The 12,500-nt window shown below is 45.4% G+C and overlaps 1 protein-coding gene across 1 annotated transcript in view; it reads right to left on the bottom strand.

Moving 5' to 3' along the window:
• LOC307256724 (transcription factor COE1-like) overlaps positions 1-12,500 on the bottom strand; it is a 74,321-nt gene that overhangs the window by 23,536 nt on the left and 38,285 nt on the right. Inside the window, exons 9-10 of the mRNA XM_080035808.1 lie at positions 9,375-9,505; positions 6,878-7,004 (exon numbers count right to left, since the gene is read on the bottom strand). Of these exons, the coding sequence (XP_079891934.1) occupies positions 6,878-7,004; positions 9,375-9,505 (258 nt within the window). The remainder of the gene's footprint in view (positions 1-6,877; positions 7,005-9,374; positions 9,506-12,500) is intronic.

Genomic DNA, 12,500 nt, shown 5'->3' with positions numbered 1-12,500 from the left:
TGCCATAAATAAATGAATAGATGAGCAACAGCCCCCTTGGACTGGAGGGATTCACCTAGCAATCACCCACATCAGATCAGATCAATGCTCATGGAAATTTCATGAAGCCCCCTAGAATCCACACCGCTTCATATTTCACTATAATAACCCACACAGAGCCCGCAGGGGGGTGGGGGGGGGGGGGTTGTATGGAGGGTAGGGTGTGTGTGTGTGGGGGGAGGGGGGGCAAGAGTAGGGGGGGGGGGGTGAGGGATAATTGAGAGGTCAGTATAAGGTGGAGTCGTCCTGGAAACACAAGAGGAGGCTACAGACGGTGTCCAGTATAGCCCTGACTCCTTCTCCAGCTATTGTGTGTGTGTGTGTGTGTGTGTGTGTGTGTGTGTGTGTGTGTGTGTGTGTGTGTGTGTGTGTGTGTGTGTGCTTTTTGAGGACCAATTAAAGCTTTTAACAATCGGAGTGAGGACATGTTTGCTATAGGTTTTAAGGTTCATGTTGGAATGAGGGAGGGTTTCAGGTTAGGTTCAGTTGTGATGCTTAGGTTTGGGGTAAAGGGCTAGGGCATGTACTGAGACAACGAGTGTCCTCACAAAGATAGAAGTACAATCATGTGTGTTTGTGTGTGTCTCTGTGTGTGTGTGTGTGTGTGGGGGGGGGGGAGGTACTTGCAGGGTTAGGTAATTGGCTCTGAGGCCTGATGTTAACACCTTAACAGGCCCTTCAGACAGTGGGTAAGGAGCTGATCATATCACAACCCTCTGTTTCTCTCTGGTTCTCTCCACTCCTCTGCCCCCCACTCCCTCTCCCCTGTGCCCCCCCCTCCCCTCCCCGCAGTCTCCAGTGCTCAGGTGTGATCTCATAAGCGCTGCCTTTGCGATCGATGCCGCCAGTGGCAGGGGGTTCAATAGCCCTGAATTACGGCTTCATTTCTCCCCCCTTCACACAGATGAGAGCTGCCCCCTCCCCACCACATCACCCCTGCCACACACACACACACACACACACACACACACACATATATACACACAACACCCCCAACGACTACTCACAATCCAGATCAATACCTTACAATCTAATTTTTATCCATTTTTCCATAAACCCAGAGATTGCGTTTATTTGCGGAATCCGACAAGCTAAATAAAGCATCGCTTGAACATGTCAGGGAGACTAATGCACGGCTGGAAATTCATACGCAGAAAACAGATGAGTATAGAGCTTTTTACTCCTAAAGGAAAGGGAGACGGAGAGAGGAGGGAGAGAGGAGGGAGGGAGGGAGGGAGGGAGGAGGAGGGGATGGGGGGGGGACCGCGCTAAGAGATTCTACAAATCAATGGAGGTGTGGATGCTACTACAAGCTAAGCTCTAATTATCTGTTGCAACGGAAAAAAAGAAAAAAAAAGTGCATGTCGACAGTTAACAATACCTGACAGCACGGATCCTCTCTGGGAGAAGAATGCAAATTCTGAAGGAATCTGGGGGGGGGGGGGGGGGGGGGGGGGGTGTAAAAAGTCTCGCGCTTCAATTAAGACACACCAGAGAACATAGGAAATCACCCCCCCCCCCCCCATCCCCCCTCGGTGAACGGCGCTCATTTCAGTGGAGGTATATAAAATAGTCCAAATGCGTTCCAAATTCATTTCCATCATCATCACGGACCAGATGCTGCCGTAATAAGAACGGGAGCCATGCTAAAGAGGGGAAGACAAGCCACATGGTGCAGAAAATTAATCTCAATCTCAAATAGAAGGTGTAGATTTCCTCACTGTTTAAGACTGTGTGTGTGTGTGTACAGTTAAATGTGAATGTGTGTGTGTGCAGGCAGCTATCTCAGCTGCCCCCCCCCCTGTCTCCAGCTGGTAGACCGGCCCGTTTTAATCAACAGCAGGGCCTCCACCCAAGCTCAATAAAAAGACAGCATTCACAAATAGGAGCTAGGCAAGTAATTGACCGGCTTCGTGGTCGCACCCCATGTTTATTGCCAGATGACTACATAGCTGCTGCATTTGTGTGTGTGTGTGTGTGTGTGTGTGTGTGTGTGTGTGTGTGTGTGTGTGTGTGTGTGTGTGTGTGTGTGTGTGTGTGTGTGTGTGTGTGTGTGTGTGTGTGAATGAGATACTGCATGAATGTAGATGTATCACATGAATGTTAAAAAAATCTGTAGTACTCTTATCTCAGAGTGTGTATGTTAAAGTCAGCGATTCTGGAGAATAGCTTTTTGTCAAAATCAGTGAATATCTCTCGACACGATCCGCTATACCTGTCCCTACTGTTTGTGTGTGTGTGTGTGTGTGTGTGTGTGTGTGTGTGTGTGTGTGTGTGTGTGTGTGTGTGTCTGACTGTCTGTCTGTGTGTGCGCGTGCTGTAAAGATAATCCAGTACAACGGGCCCCTTTTGTTAACATACCCTTTAATTCTTACAACAAATAACTGTTGCATCCTCTGTGTTTTTCTCCAAGTGTCTGCAGTGTGTAAAATTGACAGACAACTGCCAGTCCTTTCCTCAGCTCCTTAAAGTCATTTGGAGCACCCAGAGGCAGGCAGAGAGAGAAATGTCACCAGCAGCATCCCGGGCTGCTTTAAATTCTCTTCTTGACTTTTGTCTTTTTTCGGCGGGGAACTGACTAATGTTTCCTACACACCTAATCTGCACTCGCTCGCTGAAGAACTGGCCCTAATGTTTGTGCGTGCGTGTTGTGCGGATGTGTGTGTCTGTGCTGGCCCTTAATGTGAGCCAGCCAAGCCTTTTAATATCAGCACACAGGCTGTGGTGGAAGTACTAAGCAGACAAGGCTGCATACTGAGGAGGGGGGAATTGCCTTTTAAACGACAAGTACGATTCATCAACTCTTCTCCCCCCAATCTATGGCCAGTATCCCACTGTGTCACACGCGCACTCACGCACACACACACGCACGCACGCACGCACGCGCGCACACACACACACACACACACACACACACACACACACACACACACACACACACATAGAACACACGCGCACGGGCCCTAGTGGCAGAGAGCATTGTCACTCTCTGCATGGAGAAAGGAAAAGAGGGGGAGCTTCTTTGATGAATGTCAGAAAGACAGCAATCCAGTCAAAGGTGATACACAACCAAACATGGAGATGCATTTGTACAGGGGAGGTGAGGGGGGAGGGGGGGGGGCAGGCAATGACCTGATAATGAGAGAGCGCGGGATAGAGAGAGAGAGAGAGAGGGATAGAAAGAGAGAGGGAGAGATTAGGGAGAGCTCTCAGCCCCCAGAGGTGGGTAAGGCAGAGGGCACGAAGAGGGGATAAGGGGATAGAAAGACAGAAGAAGAGCGAAGAGGTTGAAAAAAAAAACCCACATTCTTTTATTCTTATCGGCGGAGAGGCTTAATTGCCTTTGATGAGTCTAATTGGAGCTTTTCTGAAGTCTAATGGTGGAGGGCTCCTCAGAGACGGGCAGAGGACACATTACTCTAATAGCTTTCTCTCCCAATCTCCTTTGCACCAAAAAAGTCCCCGGCTCGTCTCCTGCGTCCTGAACTATACAGCTTCAAATGTTTCCATTCAGTGTATACCAACAGTCGATATGCCCTGTTAGATCTAGCTGCAGTTCTAGCTCCACTAAAGGCCATTGAAGGGGACAAGCTAACTGTCCTTGTCCCAGTATACAAGCACGGGAGTGGAATCCATCCGAAATAATCCCAACTCCGCCGCTACATTAAGTTGCGACATGCCCCCTCTTTCGGCCACTTCCGGCTCGATAGCGCTGCCTGGACCCTTTGTCGGTTGACCTATTACGTCAGGAGTGGCTAACGTTTAGCGAGAAGCTAACTAGTTACTGAGCGGCAAACTGGTAGCATGTAGAGTGCTAATTTGGATGTAACTGAGATTCGCCCGCTCACCAACTGCATACTACCAATCATTCTCTCACTATATGCAAAGGCAGACCAATCATTCAAGCTCAGCTCAAAGGTCAAAATCAAAATCAAACTGCAATTTGACCCCAGACGTTCTCACAGCGGCCATAAGCAAGGCCTTCTGGGTAATCTTATATTAATACTAATACTGGGTATAGATTGCTATACGATTGACCTTTACCTGCAGGAGTAGCTAGGCTCTCGACCGCAATATCTGGGTGTGTTAGCTCCACTCTGAGAAATTTGATTTACAGTATTACGATTTATGTCAGACTAAGATGTTTACATGTATTTTCAAAAGTCCTGTTTCAGTCGGACGAACACAATAAATCAATGTTTTCTCTAACTTAATGTTAACGTGCTGATGATAATTATACAGAGATACATAGATGGCCGATATGAGTGTGTGTGTGTGTGTGTGTGTGTGTGTGTGTGTTTGCAAAGCAGCGGTAGCAGCAGTATTGGGTATGTGGTGACTTAATTAGGTCTGTGAGCTGCTCGCTTTCCTCTCCTCAGCTGAAGTTGATTAGCAATGCCAGCTGTCCCCAATGTAATTCAGCGCGCACAAGTAATATACGAGTATATGCGTGTGTCTGCGAGTTGCGGTGCTGTGTGTAGACATGTGTGTGTGTGTGTGTGTGCGTGTGTGTGTGTGTGTGTGTGTGCGTGCGTGCGCTGGCTGCCAGCTGCCACGCCGCGCTGCCAATCCTCCATGATTAGTACCCACTGGCAACTGGGCTCAAACTGGTGCCAAACAGACCCATGAGGGCAACACAGCCCATGGTAAATCCTCTCAATCTCCATCTCTCTTTCTCCCATCCTTCCACTCTCCTCCCTTTCTCATCCAACACTCTCCACTTTCATCAATTGCTTTTTTTTGTCATTCAAATATGGGGAGCTTCGTAAAACGTCAGGGGCTGGTAAAGGGTCTATATGGGAGATGTACAAATGACCGCTGACTGAGGATATATACAGACGCTCAAGTGAAGTGTGTAAAGGATAACACAGTAGAAAGTGGGATCTATGCCTGGACACGGTTGACTGGCGTGGTGAAGGTGCCAGCGCTTGGCAACACAGTCTGTGTGTGTGTGTGTGTGTGTGTGTGTGTGTGTGTGTGTGTGTGTGTGTGTGTGTGTGTGTGTGTGTGTGTGTGTGTGTGTGTGTGTGTGCTCAGCTACCAGTGGATGACCTCTTGCTTTACCTCTCACCTGTAGAGATTCTATTCAATGAAAGCCATGAGGCAGAGAGAGACAGGGATAGATAGAGACACAGAGAGAGACAGGGAGAGATAGAGACAGAGAGAGAGATAGAGAGAGAGAGAGAGAGACAGAGAGACAGAGAGAGAGAGCGGAATAATTCATCCAGAGGAGCAACTACTTTAGAATAAGTGAATGTGACAAGCAGGGGGAAAGAGTTGAAGGCTGGGGAAGAGATAGGTTCGTTTATGCATACGGTTCCCAAATGTCTGGCACATTAAAAGGCTGCGCACACGCACACACACACACACACACACACACACACTCTGCCCACATATATAAACACACACACACTTAGATACGTATACACACATGGCTCTCTGGGTTTGGCAGAGTGCGGGGGCTGTTGTTGGACAGCTCTGGCATGGCAAAGGCTGCCCACCCATCTGCCCTCTGTCTCAGTAATGCAGTTACTCGTCACTGTGCGTGTATGTGTGTGTGTGTGTGTGTGTGTGTGTGTGTGTGTGTGTGTGGTGTGTGTGTGTGTGTGTGTGTGTGTGTGTGTGTGTGTGTGTGTGTGTGTGTGTGTGTGCGTGGAGTGCACGTTCACACATAACAACATATCAACAAACACTAGGCAGCCTATCACAAGCATGTCCCGTACAAGCACACAAACACAAGAGCCATAATTCCAACCACGCTCATGGATTCTGTAATGACGACACATACGACATACAGAGAAAATGGCACGGTGTTGAGATGACGCATGCACACGCTCTCTCTCTTTCTCAACTGCGATTTTTTTTGTCAAATGTTGGCAATTCCATCTGGGAGCTTACACAGCGCTAAGTCTATCAGTGGGTGAGATTACAGACAGATTTATGTGATTCACGATGTCCCCCGGGGGACCTGTGTGGCCTTGGCATTGGTTAATCACCGCTTCACGTTCACTCTCCCTGGCGCTCTATTCACCGGGGCGCCGCTATAACTCTAACACCGGTACACGCTCACATGTAACGCTCTAAAACTCACACACTGTCTGTCCTGGTGGAGCGCTCTCTCTCTCTCTCTCTTCCTCAGTCAAGCCTCAAACAGGGTTAAATCTCAATAATCCCACTAATCAGAAGGTTAACCCTCCCCCCCTGACCTTCACCTGCTTCATAAAAGAGGGTAAGCACATTTCCCTCCTGCTGATCAGTGTGCTTTTTAACACTGAATTATCCAGTTATGTTATTGATATTTTTTTCGAGATTGTTTGTAGCATGCACATTTTCTCACCCAGAACACCGAAATGCGTTAAAGCAGATATTTCAAAGCCTACTACTATTTGAAGTCAACTACTATGCGATTAGAGCTCCTTTTTACTCTTAGAGGCATGCTGTTTTTTGTAGAAAAAGACAACAATCTGGGGGTCATTTTTTTTTTCTAAACCTTTATTTATACAGGTAACTCCCATAGCGACCAGAGACTTTTTTTCAAGGGAGACCTGTTCCCATTCCCACACACATTCATACACCGGCAGCAGGCTAACTATCAGGAGCAATTTAGGGTTCAGGCACACTTGGACATGTGGCGGGGCGACGGGGGATCGAACCACCAACCCTGTGGTTGAGGGTCGACCGCCCTACCCACTTCGCCACAGCCGGCGAATAATACCATCACATGAGAAAAAGCCAGCATAAAGATTGGACTGTGGGCTACATCATGCACTTAGATTTCACTTGCTAATTACTGTCATTAGTAAAAGTGTTGGTGCATATACTGTAAAAGCCTTTGTACCTGTGTAGATGAAGCGTCCAGGTGTGCCTTTGCAGAACTGTTTGGACTTGTAGGACAGCGTGACCTCCACCACCCCGGGGATGTGTCTGGGAGGAGTCTGCACCCGGATGGCATGGGGGGTGATCAGCTACGGAGCGCAGAGAGAGAGAGAGAGAGAGAGAGAGAGAGAGAGAGAGAGAGAGAGAGAGAGAGAGAGAGAGACAGAGAGAGAGAGAGAGAGAGAGGGAGAGAGTGAGGGAGAGAGAGAGAGGGAGAGAGAGAGAACGAGAGAAAGAGAGAGAGAGGGCACACAGAGATTAATTCTGTGAAACTACCCCATATCCAAACATGTGCTCAGGGGACTATATTCCTGGCCTTTTTTTTTTTTAGCTTTTGCATCTTTTGACTTTTTCTTTCTTTGTATAATCAGCCCTGAAAGCGATGCGTTAGCCGCTAAAGCCCCTCAGGTGGCCTCATAAGGCCCCCAGGCAATGTCACAGTCAGGGCTTAAGATGGTTATCAGTGCTGACATGGCTTCTGTAGAGGGGGGGTTCAAAAAAAGCAGTTGTGTGTGTTTATGAATAAAACACACCTACATCTATTATAACAGCGTAAGTAAAGAAGGTATCATAAGCAGGTTATGTGCTGGCCCCTTTCTCTGTCTGTCAGTAGTGGATGTCTATATAGCTGCGGTTAGCCACATTAAAGCACCACTGTGTGTCTTAAACAGGCTCACTTAGTGCGGCTGATGAGCCCACTCGCCATGTATGTATGTGTGTGTGTGTGTGTGTGTGTGTGTGTGTGTGTGTGTGTGTGTGTGTGTGTGTGTGTGTGTGTGTGTGTGTGTGTGTGTGTGTGTGTGTGTGTGAGTGTCTGTGCTGAAGGGCCTTTGAAGGCATACAGTAACAAGACAAAACACAGATGAGACCTCACTGAGTGCTCGTTGTCTGCACACTATATAGTGAACTAGCACTCAAAGCTAGCAGTGCTCAAAAGCTATATCAATGCTGCTGCCAGCCGCTTGTGTAGGTGTGTGTGTGTGTGTGTGTGTGTGTGTGTGTGTGTGTGTGTGTGTGTGTGTGTGTGTGTGTGCCTGTGTATTATTCTAACTGTCCCTTTCATTGCTCACTTAGCCAGTGCTTTCATTCTCCCATTGTCTGGCCCCGCTCACCTCTCAGCGAGATAATATAAGAGCTTTTTATAGAATTATTCCTTTACTAAAGAGAAAGCTGTTTAGCTGCGCAGCTCAAGCTGACCTTCAATTTCACACACATACATTTACATTTTAGTCATGTGGCAGATGCTCTGTACAAAGAGACTCATACTGTATGCTGTGTGTGTGTGTGTGTGTGTGTGTGTGTGTGTGTGTGTGTGTGTGTGTGTGTGTGTGTGTGTGTGTGTGTGTGTGTGTGTGTGTGTGTGTGTGTGTGTGTGTGTGTGTGTGTGTGTGTGTGTGTGTGTGTGTGTGTGTGTGTGTGTGTGCAACATAAACCAAGAAGGCTGATAAGTGATAACAGACAGGACAGGAGCGGGGGAAAAAGACATGACAAAATAAGATACTGCCGTAGAAAGAAATGAGAAATGAAGAGTGTTTGGTTTGGGAAATATTTTTGATATGGGTTTAACAGAAGGGCTGCAATAAATGATCATTAATAATGAATCTTTTTTTCTACAGTTACCTCATCTTGTCTATAAGATATTAGACCATAAAGGTAATAATAATAATAATAATAATAATAATAATAATAATAATAATAATAATAATAATAATAATAATAATAATAATAATAATAATAATATAATAATAATAATAATAATAATAATAATAATAATAATAATAATAATAATAATAATAATAATAATAATAATAATAATAATAATAATAATAATAATAATAATAGCTATTCCACCCATCATGACAGTCTTTTAGTTTGTCTGAACAGGTAGGAATGTTAACATTGACACATCTAACAGACTAACACTGATGTGAAACACCAAAAAGGATCAAATAAATGTTCATATTTGAGATGCTGAAACCAGATAATGTTTGGCATTTTATCTCAGTATAAAATCTATTATGATAAGTGATGATGTATGTTCTCTTCTTCAACTCAAGCATTTTCCATGTTCCCAACCAACAAAAGAAGATTAAAGTAATATGAAGAAAAAGATATGTCTTTTACTCAAATTATGAATCGTCTTGCTCCCCACCCCCCCCCCCCCCGCCCATCCCCCCCCATGTTAAATAGGCGTTTGCATACCTTCACCTCTTAATACCTCTAAAAAGTCTTCAAATGAAACTATCTGAGGCATAAGGGCCCAACCCAAAATATTGGCAACCATTGGTGTAGGGTTAAAAAAGCTTTTTAACATTTGCCCCCCCCCCCCCTCCAACACAAACCGACACACACACACACACACACACACACACACACACACACACACACACACACACACACACACAGACCCACACAGAGACCCACACACACCTTTTAGTAGACCAGATTGGGGTACTAACCTCACTCCAGACCAGCATGGTACCAAAGATGACCTGTAGGCCATCAAAGAAGTTGTCCCCGATAATGATGACGGTAGCGCCCCCTGTGGTCCAGCCTTCACTGGGGCTGATGGCTTTGATGCTGGGGGTGGCTGCAAACACACATCACAGACAAAATAGATTAGACGCTAACTAACCTTATGACAGCCATAAAAGTCTTGCACCAATGTACCGTCCTCTTTCCATTTCTCACACACACACACACACACACACACACACACACACACACACACACACACACACACACACACACACACACACACACACACACATCTTCACCTCTCTCCTCCTCTCTCCCAGGGGTCGGGGGCGAGCGAGGAATACTAATAAGAATGATTATACCCCCCACCCCCCTACCCGTTATTAAACATCCACCCCTGGCCTGTGTGCGAGGTGCGCTTGTTTTATGACACGTGGCAAAGCGTGCAGGCGTGTAAATGTCAGGTGTGCTGAGTGTCTGATCAAAGGCCATGCGACCGGGGGGGAGCAGTAGCTCATGCCCCTCTGAATACAGCCTCCTTCATTAACCAAACACTTAGCTCTCTCTCTCTCACTCCGCTGTCTTGAATTCATACATATCTGCAGGGCACGCTGACCACACATTCAGTCATCTGCTCTAGCTCCACCCCCTTGGAGATTTGTTACATCTGTTTTGTAAAAGCTCTCAATGTGTATCTCTCAAAGCATATTCTTTTTTGTGTGTCTTAATCAGGCCAAAAGTACACAGGACAAAAACAACAATAAAAAATAAAAAAATTCAATAACTGCTATTCAATGGGATTTTTTTTTACCTTATCTGTTTTATTATGGATTTATGGGAGATTACTGGATGTGATTGAAAGAAAAAAAAGAACAGCATTGGGGAGGGGAAATACATGTTTATAGAAAGCTAAATCTCGTCTTCTTAACAGATACGCAGCTTGTCAGACATGCTGTAATTCTGTAAAGCGGCATAATCCACTTTAGACTAGGCTGACTCTCTCTTTTTTTCCTCTCTCTCCCCCTGAAGCCTGGCCTTTTGCTCTCTGCCTGACTCCCTGTTCTGTTGATCCCTCCACCAACAAGCTGGGGACTGATATTTAGCCCCCCGACACGCCCGCAGAGATCAGCCTTCACCAAGCAAGCAATCTGTGGCCCTATAATCATGGCCTAAGATGCCTCCTTTTTCACAGCCTGCTGATATTATGTGCGCTCCACGTCGCATGTGTGGATGGGTGTGTATCTGTGTGTGTGTGTGTGTGTGTGTGTGTGTATGCGTGTGCGTGTGTGTGTGTGTGTGTGTGTGTGTGTGTGTGTGTGTGCGTGTGTGTGTGTGTGTGCGTGTTTGTGTGTTTGTGTGTGGATTAACCAGATGGTGGAACGTAGAATCCATGTGATAGGATTATACTTTGGGGTGTTCCTCGTGGCCATCTGTTCCAACTCTGACTAGCTGCTCATCTGTCACTGCATGAAATGGGCCCCAAAAAGTTGTGTTACCCCTGACACACAAACTATGGAAAGAAAAAGGTAACCGCTGTCTTCCATTTTTTTTTTAATCGTGTACTCTTTCTCTTTATAGTATTTTGAACTTGACCTCTTCCTCTCCTCGCAAGGAACAAAGTGCAGGGTACTAAAGAACAATTTTGAGGTCCTTGAGTGTATTCTTTTTACTGTGTGTTGCTTTATACTTTACTCAGAGGGGTTTTAAATGATTTGATACATTTCATTTCTAGTTACTTTACAAAATAAATTTTTTCATATAACACATGAAGAGCTAAAAAAAAAAATCAAAACTGTACTTCCCAAAAGTTCAAGCGAGTACAGCTGAAACATTAGTGGATCAACTGATTGGTCATTTGACAGAGAAGGAATCGGCTATTGACTGTTTAAATGATTGTTCAAAAAGTCCTTCTTTATGCATAGGCTATGTGCTCAGGATTTCATGGTTTCAAGCTTCTTCTGAGATGTAACTTCTGTAACCTTTTCAATGTGGGACTTTTATTTTTTGTACCAGATTATTTTAACACTGTGGTATTTGTACTTTTACCTAAAGGAATACTTCACCCATACTGAACCGGTGTTCTATCATTATAAAATCGCTATTATAATATAATGAATGAGGTTTTTCTTCCCTCAGTCTTCCCTTGCCCCAACTTTCTTGTTAATCCTATAACCCTACATTTTCCCATGTGTGATGTCACAAATGGGAAAATGTAGGGTTAGACAGTGAGACCATAAAACACTCTTTCTGCCTTTTCTCAGGCTAGGGTGAACCGATTTCTAAAATATTTGCACATTTATACTACATAGGATCTCAGAGTTCAATACACCTTCGTATTTCATCATATTACATAGTAGAGGGTCTGAATACTTTATCCACCACTGTTCCCCATCTCCACCCACTGTCCAGTTATTTCAGGTTGTCCCTCCTTCCAACACCATGTCATAAAGAGACACTCTCTAAGACACAGTAACATTATGCCAGTCTACTCTGTGTGCTATCCTTTCAGTGTAAGGTCTCTGACGTCTTTGTCTTTGTGAACTGTATCTAATGGTCTGGGTACAAGTGGTCCACCTCGCCTCTGGAGAACAGCCATTAGAAAAAAAAAGACTTAAACCACAACATTCAATCTTAATGTAATCTACTGTAGGCCATCATGTAAATCCCTTCTTAGTTTTTTTTTGTTGCCATTATCATCCCTGAGGTTGACTTTGACTCAAAGAAGAAAAATATGTTTCTCTTATTCAATGTTCTGGGAAATCGAAATGAGAAAATAACTGGATTAGGGACTTGGGAATCAGTGCGGCCTCCTAAATCATGTGCACATGTCATTATGAAGTATTATTAAAGGGGTTTGGGTCTGACTGTGTGTGTGTGTGTGTGTGTGTGTGTGTGTGTGTGTGTGTGTGTGTGTGCGTGTGTGTGTGTGTGTGTGTGTGTGTGTGTGTGTGTGTGTGTGTGTGTGCCTTTTCTGTGCGCGTATAGGGTGTGTTTTGAGAACCTGAGGGATGGGGGGGGGAGAGTGATAGAGGGGTTTGCAGGATAAAAGCAGCAGGTCTCAGAGGAAATAAAGCCAGTGTTGGGGCTTTAAGCAGAACAGAGCTTCA

The sequence above is a fragment of the Ammodytes marinus genome, assembly GCF_949987685.1.
Source record: "Ammodytes marinus genome assembly, chromosome: 10".
NCBI lineage: Eukaryota > Metazoa > Chordata > Actinopteri > Uranoscopiformes > Ammodytidae > Ammodytes > Ammodytes marinus.
The sequence above is the reverse complement of the archived record's forward strand: the minus strand, read 5'-3'. Positions and strand labels throughout refer to the sequence as shown.